The sequence below is a fragment of the Tachyglossus aculeatus genome, chromosome 17 (genome assembly GCF_015852505.1).
Source record: "Tachyglossus aculeatus isolate mTacAcu1 chromosome 17, mTacAcu1.pri, whole genome shotgun sequence".
Taxonomy (NCBI): Eukaryota; Metazoa; Chordata; class Mammalia; order Monotremata; family Tachyglossidae; genus Tachyglossus; species Tachyglossus aculeatus.
In genome coordinates this window covers 58,293,491-58,306,169 of record NC_052082.1, presented here as the reverse complement: position 1 = coordinate 58,306,169, position 12,679 = coordinate 58,293,491, and the positions used below count along the sequence as shown (strand labels likewise).

Below are 12,679 nucleotides of genomic sequence, written 5' to 3'. Positions count from 1 at the left end.
CGGTGCTTTGCACATAGTAAACGCTGAATAAATGCCACCATTATTATTACATATACAAGTGCTGCGGGGGGGGGACGCTTAGAACGGTGCTTTGCACATAATAAGAGCTTAATAAATGCCACCATTATTATTATTATTATTACATATACAAGTGCTGTGGGGAGGGGATGCTTAGAACAGTGCTTTGCACATAGTAAGAGCTTAATAAATGCCACCATCATTATTATTATTATTATTACATATACAAGTGCTGTGGGGAGGGGACGCTTAGAACAGTGCTTTGCACATAGTAAGAGCTTAATAAATGCCACCATTATTATTATTATTATTATTACATATACAAGTGCTGTGGGGAGGGGACGCTTAGAACAGTGCTTTGCACACAGTAAGGGCTCAATCAATACGATTGATTGAGTGATTGATCTGTCCCATTATCATTATTATTATATATACAAGTGCTGTGGGGAGGGGACGCTTAGAACAGTGCTTTGCACACAGTAAGGGCTCAATCAATACGATTGATTGATTGAGTGATTGATCTGTCCCATTATTATTATATATACAAGTGCTGTGGGGAGGGGACGCTTAGAACAGTGCTTTGCACACAGTAAGCGCTCAATCAATACGATTGATTGATTGAGTGATTGATCTGTCCCATTATCATTATTATAATATATACAAGTGCTGTGGGGAGGGGACGCTTAGAACAGTGCTTTGCACACAGTAAGGGCTCAATCAATACGATTGATTGATTGATTGATCGATCTGTCCGTCTGCCCGCAGTGCCCCTTCCTGGACGAGTCCATCCTGGCCCTCCACAAGAAGATTAAGAACGACGCGGTGGCGTTCCCAGCCCAGTAAGTGGCCCGCTCCCCCAGTTTGGCTATGGTTTGGATACCACTGATTTTTGCCATGGCGACGCCCCGAGTCACAGACATGCTCGCCCACACACACACACACACACACACACAAACCTTCCCCTCCGCCCCCCGCAACTGTTTCCCCCCTGCCCGTGGCAACTCACCCTTGTCTACATGGTATCAACACATCCTTGGGTGACAACGAGCCTGTCCAGGCCCCACTGACCTCATTAATAATAATAATAATAATAATAATAATAATAATAATAATAATAATAATGACATTTGTTAAGCGCTTACTCTGTGCAAAGCACCGTTCTAAGCGTCCCCTCCCCACAGCACTTGTATGTGTAATAATAATAATAATAATGGTGGCATTTATTCAGCGCTTACCATGTGCAAAGCATTGTTCTAAGCATCCCCTCCCCACAGCACTTGTATATATAATAATAATAATAATGGCCACAGCACTTGTATATATAATAATAATAATAATGGTGGCATTTATTAAGCGCTTACTATGTGCAAAGCACCGTTCTAAGCGGCCCCTCCCCACAGCACTTGTAGGTGTAATAATGATAATAATAATAGTGGCATTTATTAAGCGCTTACTCTGTGCAAAGCACCGTTCTAAGCGTCCCCTCCCCACAGCACTTGTAGGTGTAATAATGATAATAATAATGGTGGCATTTATTAAGCGCTTACTATGTGCAAAGCACCGTTCTAAGCGTCCCCTCCCCACAGCACTTGTATGTGTAATAATAATAATAATAATGGTGGCATTTGTTAAGCGCTTACTATGTGCAAAGCACCGTTCTAAGCGTCCCCTCCCCACAGCACTTGTATGTGTAATAATAATAATAATAATGGTGGCATTTGTTAAGCGCTTACTATGTGCAAAGCACCGTTCTAAGCGTCCCCTCCCCACAGCACTTGTATGTGTAATAATAATAATAATAATAATGGTGGCATTTATTAAGCGCTTACTATGTGCAAAGCACCGTTCTAAGCGTCCCCTCCCCACAGCACTTGTATATATAATAATAATAATATTAATGGTGGCATTTATTAAGCGCTTACTATGTGCAAAGCACTGTTCTAAGCATCCCCTCCCCACAGCACTTGTATATAATAATAATAATAATAATAATGGTGGCGTTTATTAAGCTCTTACTATGTGCAAAGCACTGTTCTAAGCGTCCCCTCCCCGCAGCACTTGTATATATAATAATGGTGGCATTTATTAAGCGCTTACTATGTGCAAAGCACTGTTCTAAGCGTCCCCTCCCCACAGCACTTGTATATATAATAATAATAATAATGGTGGCATTTATTAAGCTCTTACTATGTGCAAAGCACCGTTCTAAGCGTCCCCTCCCCACAGCACTTGTATGTGTAATGATAATAATAATAATGGTGGCATGTATTAAGCGCTTACTATGTGCAAAGCACTGTTCTGAGTCCCCTCCCCACAGCACTTGTATGTGTAATAATAATAATAATAATAATGGTGGCATTTGTTAAGCGCTTACTCTGTGCAAAGCACTGTTCTAAGCGTCCCCTCCCCACAGCACTTGTATATATAATAATAATAATAATAATGGTGGCATTTATTAAGCTCTTCCTATGTGCAAAGCACTGTTCTAAGCGTCCCCTCCCCACAGCACTTCTATGTGTAATAATAATAATAATAATAATAATGGCATTTGTTAAGCACTTACTATGTGCAAAGCACTGTTCTAAGCGTCCCCTCCCCACAGCACTTGTATGTGTAATAATAATAATAATAACGGTGGCATTTGTTAAGCGCTTACTCTGTGCAAAGCACCGTTCTAAGCGTCCCCTCCCCACAGCACTTGTATATGTAATAATAATGATAATAATGGTGGCATTTATTAAGCGCTTACTATGTGCAAAGCACCGTTCTAAGCGTCCCCTCCCCACAGCACTTGTATGTGTAATAATAATAATAATAATAATGGTGGCATTTATTAAGCGCTTACTCTGTGCAAAGCACTGTTCTAAGCGTCCCCTCCCCACAGCACTTGTATGTGTGATAATAATAATAATAATAATGGTGGCATTTATTAAGCGCTTACTCTGTGCAAAGCACTGTTCTAAGCGTTCCCTCCCCACAGCACTTGTATATATAATAATGGTGGCATTTATTAAGCGCTTACTCTGTGCAAAGCACCGTTCTAAGCGTCCCCTCCCCACAGCACTTGTATGTGTAATAATAATAATAATAATGGTGGCATTTATTAAGCGCTTACTATGTGCAAAGCACTGTTCTAAGCGTCCCCTCCCCACAGCACTTGTATGTGTAATAATAATAATAATAATAATGGTGGCATTTGTTAAGCGCTTACTCTGTGCAAAGCACTGTTCTAAGCGTCCCCTCCCCACAGCACTTGTATGTGTAATAATAATAATAATAATGCGTCCCCTCCCCACAGCACTTGTATATATACTAATGGAGGCATTTATTCAGCGCTTACTCTGTGCAAAGCACTGTTCTAAGCGTCCCCTCCCCGCAGCACTTGTATATATAATAATAATAATAATAATGGTGGCATTTATTAAGCGCTTACTCTGTGCAAAGCACCGTTCTACGCGCCCCCTCCCCACAGCACTTGTATATATAATAATAATAATAATGGTGGCATTTATTAGGCGCTTACTATGTGCAAAGCACTGTTCTAAGCGTCCCCTCCCCGCAGCACTTGTATGTGTAATAATAATAATAATAATGGTGGCATTTATTAAGCGCTTACTATGCGCAAAGCACCGTTCTACGTGCTGGGGGGATATAACATGATCAGGTTGTCCCGTGTGGGGCTCACAGTCCATCCCCGTTTTACAGATGGGGTTACTGAGGCTCAGAGAATCAATCAATTGTATTTATTGAGCACCTACTGTGGGCAGAGCACTGGACTAAGCACTTGGGAAGTCCAAGTTGGCGACATATAGAGGCGGGCCCTACCCAACAGTGGGCTCACAGTCTAGAAGTGACTTGCCCAAGGTCACACAGCAGACACGTGGCGGAGCCGGGATTCAAACCCATGACCTCTGACTCCAAAGCCCGGGCTCTTTCCATTCATTCATTCATTCATTCAATCGTATTTATTGAGCGCTCACTGTGCGCAGAGCACTGGACTGAGCGCTTGGGAAGTCCAAGTTGGCAACAACTAGAGACGGTCCCTACCCAACAGTGGGCTCACACACTGAGCCACGCTGCTTCTCCAGCCAACCCCATTACAGAGGGGGAAACTGAGGTCCAGAGAGGGACACGTGGCCTGCTCGAGGGTCTCCCGGCCCAAGCCTTGGGCTCCTTCAGGTGGGAAACTGAAGCGGGCAGAAGCCAGTTGTATTTTTCCTGGGGCATAGGAGACCCGGGGGCTAAGGGAAGGAGTGTGAGTGACAATAATAATAATAATAATAATAATAACAATAATAATAACATTTGTTAAGCGCTTACTATGTGCAAAGCACTGTTCTAAGCACTGGGGAGGATACAAGGCGATCAGATTGTATCACAGTCTTCAGATGAGGTAACTGAGGCACAGAGAATAATAATAATGATGGTACTTGTTAAGCGCTTACTAGGTGCAAAGCACTGTTCTAAGCGCTGGGGAGGATACAAGGCGATCAGGTTGTCTCACAGTCTTCAGATGAGGTAACTGAGGCACAGGGAATAATAATGATAATAGTGATGGTACTTGTTAAGCGCTTACTAGGTGCAAAGCACTGTTCTAAGCGCTGGGGAGGATACAAGGCGATCAGGTTGTCTCACAGTCTTCAGATGAGGTAACTGAGGCACAGAGAATAATAATGATAATAGTGATGGTACTTGTTAAGCGCTTACTAGGTGCAAAGCACTGTTCTAAGCGCCGGGGAGGATACAAGGCGATCAGGTTGTCTCACAGTCTTCAGGTGAGGTAACTGAGGCACGGGGAATAATAATAATAATGATGGTACTTGTTAAGTGCTTACTAGGTGCAAAGCACTGTTCTAAGCGCTGGGGAGAATACAAGGCGATCAGGTTGTCTCACAGTCTTCAGATGAGGTAACTGAGGCACAGAGAATAATAATGATAATAGTGATGGTACTTGTTAAGCGCTTACTAGGTGCAAAGCACTGTTCTAAGCGCCGGGGAGGATACAAGACGATCAGGTTGTCTCACAGTCTTCAGGTGAGGTAACTGAGGCACAGGGAATAATAATGATAATAGTGATGGTACTTGTTAAGCGCTTACTATGTGCAAAGCACTGTTCTAAGCGCTGGGGAGGATACAAGGCGATCAGGTTGTCTCACAGTCTTCAGATGAGGTAACTGAGGCACAGGGAATAATAATAATAATAATAATGATGGTACTTGTTAAGCGCTTACTAGGTGCAAAGCACTGTTCTAAGCGCTGGGGAGGATACAAGGCCATTAGGTTGTCTCACAGTCTTCAGATGAGGTAACTGAGGCACAGGGAATAATAATAATAATAACGATGGTACTTGTTAAGCGCTTACTAGGTGCAAAGCACTGTTCTAAGCGTTGGGGAGGATACAAGGCGATCAGGTTGTCACACAGTCTTCAGGTGAGGTAACTGAGGCACAGGGAATAATAATAATAATAATGATGGTACTTGTTAAGCACTTATAGGTGCAAAGCACTGTTCTAAGCGCTGGGGAGGATACAAGGCGATCAGGTTGTCTCACAGTCTTCAGATGGGGTAACTGAGGCACAGAGAATAATAATAATAATGGTACTTATTAAGCGCTTACTAGGTGCAAAGCACTGTTCTAAGCGCTGGGGAGGATACAAGGCCATCAGGTTGTCTCTCAGTCTTCAGATGAGGTAACTGAGGCACAGAGAATGATAATAATAATAATGATGGTACTTGTTAAGCGCTTACTAGGTGCAAAGCACTGTTCTAAGCGCTGGGGAGGATACAAGGCGATCAGGTTGTCTCACAGTCTTCAGATGAGGTAACTGAGGCACAGAGAATAATAATAATAATAATGATGGTACTTAAGCGCTTACTAGGTGCAAAGCACTGTTCTAAGCTCTGGGGAGGATACAAGGCGATCAGGTTGTATCACAGTCTTCAGATGAGGTAACTGAGACACAGGGAATAATAATAATAATAATAATAATGGTACTTGTTAAGCGCTTACTATGTGCAAAGCACTGTTCTTAGCGCTGGGGAGGATACAAGGCGATCAGGTTGTCTCACAGTCTTCAGATGAGGTAACTGAGGCACAGAGAATAATAATAATAATAATAATAATGATGGTACTTGTTAAGCGCTTACTAGGTGTAAAGCACTGTTCTAAGCGCTGGGGAGGATACAAGGTGATCAGGTTGTCTCACAGTTTTCAGATGAGGTAACTGAGGCACAGAGAATAATAATAATAATAATAATGATGATGATGGTACTTAAGTGCTTATTATGTGCAAAGCACTGTTCTAAGTGCTGGGGAGGATACAAGGCGATCAGGTTATCCCATGTAGGGCTCACAGTCCTCAGATGAGGTAACTGAGGCACAGAGAATAATAATAATAATAATAATGATGGTACTTGTTAAGCGCTTACTAGGTGCAAAGCACTGCTCTAAGTGCTGGGGAGGATACAAGGCGATCAGGTTGTCTCACAGTCTTCAGATGAGGTAACTGAGTCACAGAGAATAATAATAATAATAATGATGGTACTTGTTAAGCGCTTACTAGGTGCAAAGCACTGTTCTATGCGCTGGGGAGGATACAAGGCGGTCAGGTTGTCTCACAGTCTTCAGATGAGGTAACTGAGGCACAGAGAATAATAATAATAATAATAATGATGGCACACAGTAAGCGCTCAATAAATACGATTGATTGATTGATTGCAGAGCACTGTACTAAGCGCTTGGGAAGTCCAAGTTGGCAACATATAGAGGCGGTCCCTACCCGACAGCGGGCTCACAGTCTAGAAGGGGGAGACAGAGAACAAAACAAAACATATTAACAAAATAAAATAAGTAGGATAAATATGTACAAGTAAAATAAATAAATAAATAGGGTAACAAATACGTACAAACATATAGACATATATACAGGTATACTTGGCGCCTACTATGTGCACTGGACGCCTCTTGGGTGCCTTTAATGTGCAGGGCACTGTAGTGGAGGGTTTGGGAAGAATGCAGTAGAAGTGACAGACACCGTCCCTGCCCTCCTGGAACTTTGCTTCAAATCATTCATTCAATCGTATTTATTGAGCGCTTACTGTGTGCGGAGCACTGTGCTAAGCGCTTGGGAAGTACAAGTCGGCAACATCTAGAGACGGTCCCGACCCGACAACGGGCTCACAGTCTAGAAGGGGGAGACAGACAACAAGACAAAACATATTAACAAAGTAAAATTAATAGAATAAATATGTACAAATAAAATAGAGTAATATTGAGCGCTTACTGTGTGCAGAGCACTGTACTAAGCGCTTGGGAAGTACAAGTTGGCAACTTATAGAGACGGCCCCTACCCAACAGCGGGCTCACAGTCTAGAAGGGGGAGACAGAGAACAAAATCAAACATATTAACAAAATAAAATAAGTAGAATAAATATGTACAAGTAAAATAAATAGAGTAATAATAATACATGCACATCATTAACAAAATAAATAGAATAGTAAATATGTACAAGTAAAATAGAGTAATAAATCTGTACAAACAACTTGCAGTCTAATGGGGGAGACGCCCACTGTCTCGTGCAGCAAGAGGAAAATTGTCGTTATGACTGGAGTGATCGAATGTGGAGAAGCGAAAAGTGACCGTATATTGTTGTAAACCCCATTGCCAAGGCTGCCGTGTGCATGCATGTATGTGCATGTGCACGCATGCATGTATGTGCATGTGCACGCATGCATGTATGCATGAGTAATGAGCGCTTACTGTGTGCAGAGCACTGGACTAAGCGCTTGGGAGAGTCCAGTAGAACAATAAAGAGACACATTCCCTGCCCACAAATGACCTTACGGTCTAGGCGGGGAGACAGATATTAATATAAAATATAAATTCATTCATTCATTCAATCGTATTTATTGAGCTCTTACTGTGTGCAGAGCACTGTACTAAGTGCTTGGGAGAGTCCAATAGAACAATAAAGAGACACACTGCCTGCCCACAAATGAGCTTACGGTCTAGGCGGAAAGACAGATATAATATAAAATATAAATTCACTCATTCATTCGATCGTATTTATTGAGCGCTTACTGTGTGCAGAGCACTGTACTAAGCGCTTGGGAGAGTCCAATAGAACAATATATAGACGCATTCCCTGCCCACAAATGAGCTTATGGTCTAGATGGGGAGACAGATATTAATATAAAATATAAATTCACTCATTCATTCGATCGTATTTATTGAGCGCTTACTGTGTGCAGAGCACTGTACTAAGCGCTTGGGAGAGTCCAATAGAACAATATATAGATGCATTCCCTGCCCACAAATGAGCTTATGGTCTAGATGGGGAGACAGATATTAATATAAAATATAAATTCACTCATTCATTCGATCGTATTTATTGAGCGCTTACTGTGTGCAGAGCACTGTACTAAGCGCTTGGGAGAGTCCAATAGAACAATATATAGACGCATTCCCTGCCCACAAATGAGCTTACGGTCTAGGCGGGGAGACAGATATTAATATAAAATATAAATTCATTCATTCATTCGATCGTATTCATTGAGCGCTTACTGTGTGCAGAGCACTGGACTAAGCGCACGGGAAGTCCAAGTTGGCAACACATAGAGACGGTCCCTCCCCAACAGCGGGCTCACAGTTTAGAAGAGGGAGACAGACAACGAAACAAAACATGTGGACAGGTGTCAAGTCATCAGAATAAATAGAAATAAAGCTAGATGATGCACATCATTAACAAAATAAATTGAATGATGAAAATAAAATAAATGCATCTCTGGGTCTTCCCAGGCCACTGACGAGCGGGGAGCTGAAGGACCTGATTCTGAGAATGTTGGATAAAAACCCCGAAACCAGAATCACCGTTCCCAGTATCAAGGTGAGTTGTGTGTTTGTGTGTGTGTGTGTGTGTGTATTATAATAATAATGGCATTTATTAAGCACTTACTATGTGCAAAGCACTGTTCTAAGCGCTGGGGAGGTTACAGGGTGATCAGGTTGTCCCATGGGGGGCTCACAGTCTTAATCCCCATTTGACAGATGAGGGAACTGAGGCCCAGAGAAGTGAAGTGGCCTGCCCAAAGTCACCCAGCTGACAAATGGCGGAGCCGGGACTTGAACCCACAACCTCTGACTCCAAAGCCCGGGCTCTTTCCACTGAGCCCCGCTGCTTCTCTGTATAACTGCCCCGACCAGCGGGTCGGGTCACCACCACGGGGGTGGGCGGGCCTCCGGGCTTCTTCCAAGGATGGGGGTCTCACCCGACTAAACAGCACCTGGTTAGACCATTCATTCATTCATTCATTCAATCGTATTTATTGAGCGCCTACTGTGTGCAGAGCACTGTACTAAGCGCTTGGGAAGTCCAAGTTGGCAACATCTAGAGACGGTCCCTACCCACCAGTGGGCTCACAGTCTAGAAGGGGGAGACAGAGAACCACTCACGGGCACCTGTGTGTATGTATAAGCTCATTGTGGGCAGGAAACGTAGCCATCAACTCAGATGTATTGTACTCTCCCAAGCGCTTAGTACAGTGCCCTGCCCCCAGTAAGCAGCTCAGTCATTCATTCATTCATTGTCATATTTATTGAGCGCTTACTGTATGCAGAGCACTGTACTAAGCGCTTGGGAAGTCCAAGTTGGCAACATGTAGAGATGGTCCCTCCCCAACAGTGGGCTCGTTCATTCATTCATTCAATCATATTGATTGAGCACTTACTGTGTGCAGAGCACTGGACTAAGCGCTTGGGAAGTCCAAGTTGGCAACATCTAAAGCCGGTCCCTACCCAACAGCGGGCTCACAGTCTAGAAGGGGGAGACAGATAACAAAAGAACACATATTAACAAAATAAATAGAATAAATATGTACCAATAAAATAGAGTACTAAATCCGTACAAACTTATATACATATATACAGGTGCTATGTACAAATAAAATAAATAGAGTAATAAATCCATACAAACATATATACAGGTGCTGTGGGGAGGGGAATGAGGTAAGGCGGGGGCTCAGTGTGGGAAGGCATCCTGGAGGAGGTGAGCTCTCAGTAGGGCTTTGTAGGGAGGAAGAGAGTTAGTTTGGCGGATGTGTGGAGGGAGGGCATTCCGGGCCAGGGGGAGGACGTGGGCGGGGGGCTCAGTAAATAGCATTGATTGATTGATCGATTGATTGACCAGACCCACCCGTGGGTGACCAGGGGCGGAGAGGAGCCCCTGCCCCTGGAGGAGGACCACTGCAGCCCCGTGGAGGTGACGGAAGAGGAGGTCAAGAACTCCATCAAGCTGATCCCCAGCCTGACGACCGTGGTGAGGCGGGCGAGGGGACGCCTGGGCCGGCCGGGGAAGGCTGAGGGGAAGGGTCACCATTCATTCATTCATTCATTCATTCAATCGAATTGATTGAGCGCTTACTGTGTGCAGAGCACTGGACTAAGCGCTTGGGAAATCCAAGTTGGCAACATCTAGAGACGGTCCCTACCCAACAGCGGGCTCACAGTCTAGACAGACAGAGAACAAAACACGCTAACAAAATAAAATAAGTAGAATAAATACGTACAAGTAAAATAAATAGAGTAATAAATATGTACAAACATGTTTACATATATGCAGGTGCTGTGGGGAAGGGAAGGAGGGGGATGGAGAGGAAAGCTCAGTGTGGGAAGGCCTCCTGGAGGAGGTGAGCTCTCAGTAGGGCTTGGAAGGGAGGAAGAGAGCTAGCTTGGTGGATGGGCAGGGGGATTGGGGGCATTCCGGGCCCGGGGGAGGACGTGGGCCGGGGGTCGACGGCGGGACGGGCGAGAACGAGGCCTAACGGTGAGGAGATTAGCGGCAGAGGAGCGGAGGGTGCGGGCTGGGCTGGAGAAGGACAGAAGGGAGGTGAGGGAGGAGGGGGCCAGGGGATGGACAGCCTTGAAGCCCAGGGTGAATGTGGGCCAATCAATCAATCAATCAATCAATCAATTGTATTTATTGAGCGCTTACTGTGTGCAGAGCACTGTACTAAGCACTTGGGAAGTCCAAGTTGGCAACATATAGAGACAGTCCCTACCCAACAGTGGGCTCACTGTCTAAAAGGGGGAGACGGAGAACAAAACCAAACATACTAACAAAATAAAATAAATAGAATAGATAGGTACAAGTAAAATAAATAAATAGAGTAATAAGTATGTACAAACATATATCCATATATACAGGTGCTGTGGGGAAGGGAAGGAGGTAAGATGGGGGGGATGGAGAGGGGGACGAGGGGGAGAGGAAGGAGGGGGCCAGTAGCCATGGAGTCGCATGGGCGTGGGAGATTCGGTGCCCACCGAAGGTGTGCGAACTAGTTGGGTCACCCGAGCCCACCTGCCCGTTTCTGCCTTTTCCCGTGTCTTCCCCAGATCCTGGTGAAGTCCATGCTGAGGAAGCGTTCCTTTGGCAATCCCTTTGAAGTCCAGGCCCGACGGGAGGAGCGCTCCATGTCCGCCCCGGGAACCCTATTAACGTAAGAGCGGCGGCACGGATAGAGCCCGGGCCCGGGAATCGGAAGGACCTGGGTTCTCATCCCGGCTCTGCCACTTGTCTGCTGTGTGATCTGGGGCCAGTCACTTCACTTCTCTGGGCCTCAGTTCCGTTATCTGTAATAATAATAATAATAATAATGGCATTTATTAAGCGCTTACTATGTGCAAAGCACTGTTCTAAGCGCTGGGGAGGTTACAAGGTAATCAGGTTGTCCCACGTGGGGCTCACAGTCTTCATCCCCATTTTCCAGATAATTATAATAATAATAATAATCATGGTATTTGTTAAGCGCTTACTATGTGCAAAGCACTGTTCTAAGCGCTGGGGAGGTTACAAGGTAATCAGGTTGTCCCACGTGGGGCTCACAGTCTTCATCCCCATTTTCCAGATAATTATAATAATAATAATAATAATCATGGTATTTGTTAAGCGCTTACTATGTGCAAAGCACTGTTCTAAGCGCTGGGGAGGTTACAAGGTAATCAGGTTGTCCCACGTGGGGCTCACAGTCTTCATCCCCATTTTCCAGATAATTATAATAATAATAATAATCATGGTATTTGTTAAGCGCTTACTATGTGCAAAGCACTGTTCTAAGCGCTGGGGAGGTTACAAGGTAATCAGGTTGTCCCACGTGGGGCTCACAGTCTTCATCCCCATTTTCCAGATAATTATAATAATAATAATAATCATGGTATTTGTTAAGCGCTTACTATGTGCAAAGCACTGTTCTAAGCGCTGGGGAGGTTACAAGGTAATCAGGTTGTCCCACGTGGGGCTCACAGTCTTCACCCCCATTTTCCAGATGAGGTCGCTGAGGCCCAGAGAGGTGAAGTGACTTGCCCAAAGTCACACAGCTGACACGTGGTGGAGCCGGGATTTGAACCCATGACCTCTGACTCCAAAGCCCGGGCTCTTTCCACTGAGCCACGCTGCTGTAAAATGTATAACCTGCCACTTTGGCACTTTGCACGACCTCAACACTTGCGTTTTGTCAACCTCCTGTACCATGTATATGATAATAATAATAATAATGACACTTATTAAGCGCTTACTATGTGCAAACCGCTGTTCTAAGCGCTGGGCAGGTTACAAGGTAATCAGGTTGTCCCACGTGGGGCTCGCAGTCCTCATCCCCATTTTACAG

General features: G+C 44.5%; 1 protein-coding gene across 1 annotated transcript in view; it reads left to right on the top strand.

Annotated features, from left to right (window-relative positions):
- Window positions 1-12,679, top strand: part of CAMKK1 (calcium/calmodulin dependent protein kinase kinase 1) — a 54,680-nt gene that overhangs the window by 39,024 nt on the left and 2,977 nt on the right. The window contains exons 11-14 of the mRNA XM_038759316.1: window positions 784-857; window positions 8,817-8,904; window positions 10,204-10,332; window positions 11,409-11,512. Coding sequence (XP_038615244.1) covers window positions 784-857; window positions 8,817-8,904; window positions 10,204-10,332; window positions 11,409-11,512 — 395 coding nt within the window. The remainder of the gene's footprint in view (window positions 1-783; window positions 858-8,816; window positions 8,905-10,203; window positions 10,333-11,408; window positions 11,513-12,679) is intronic.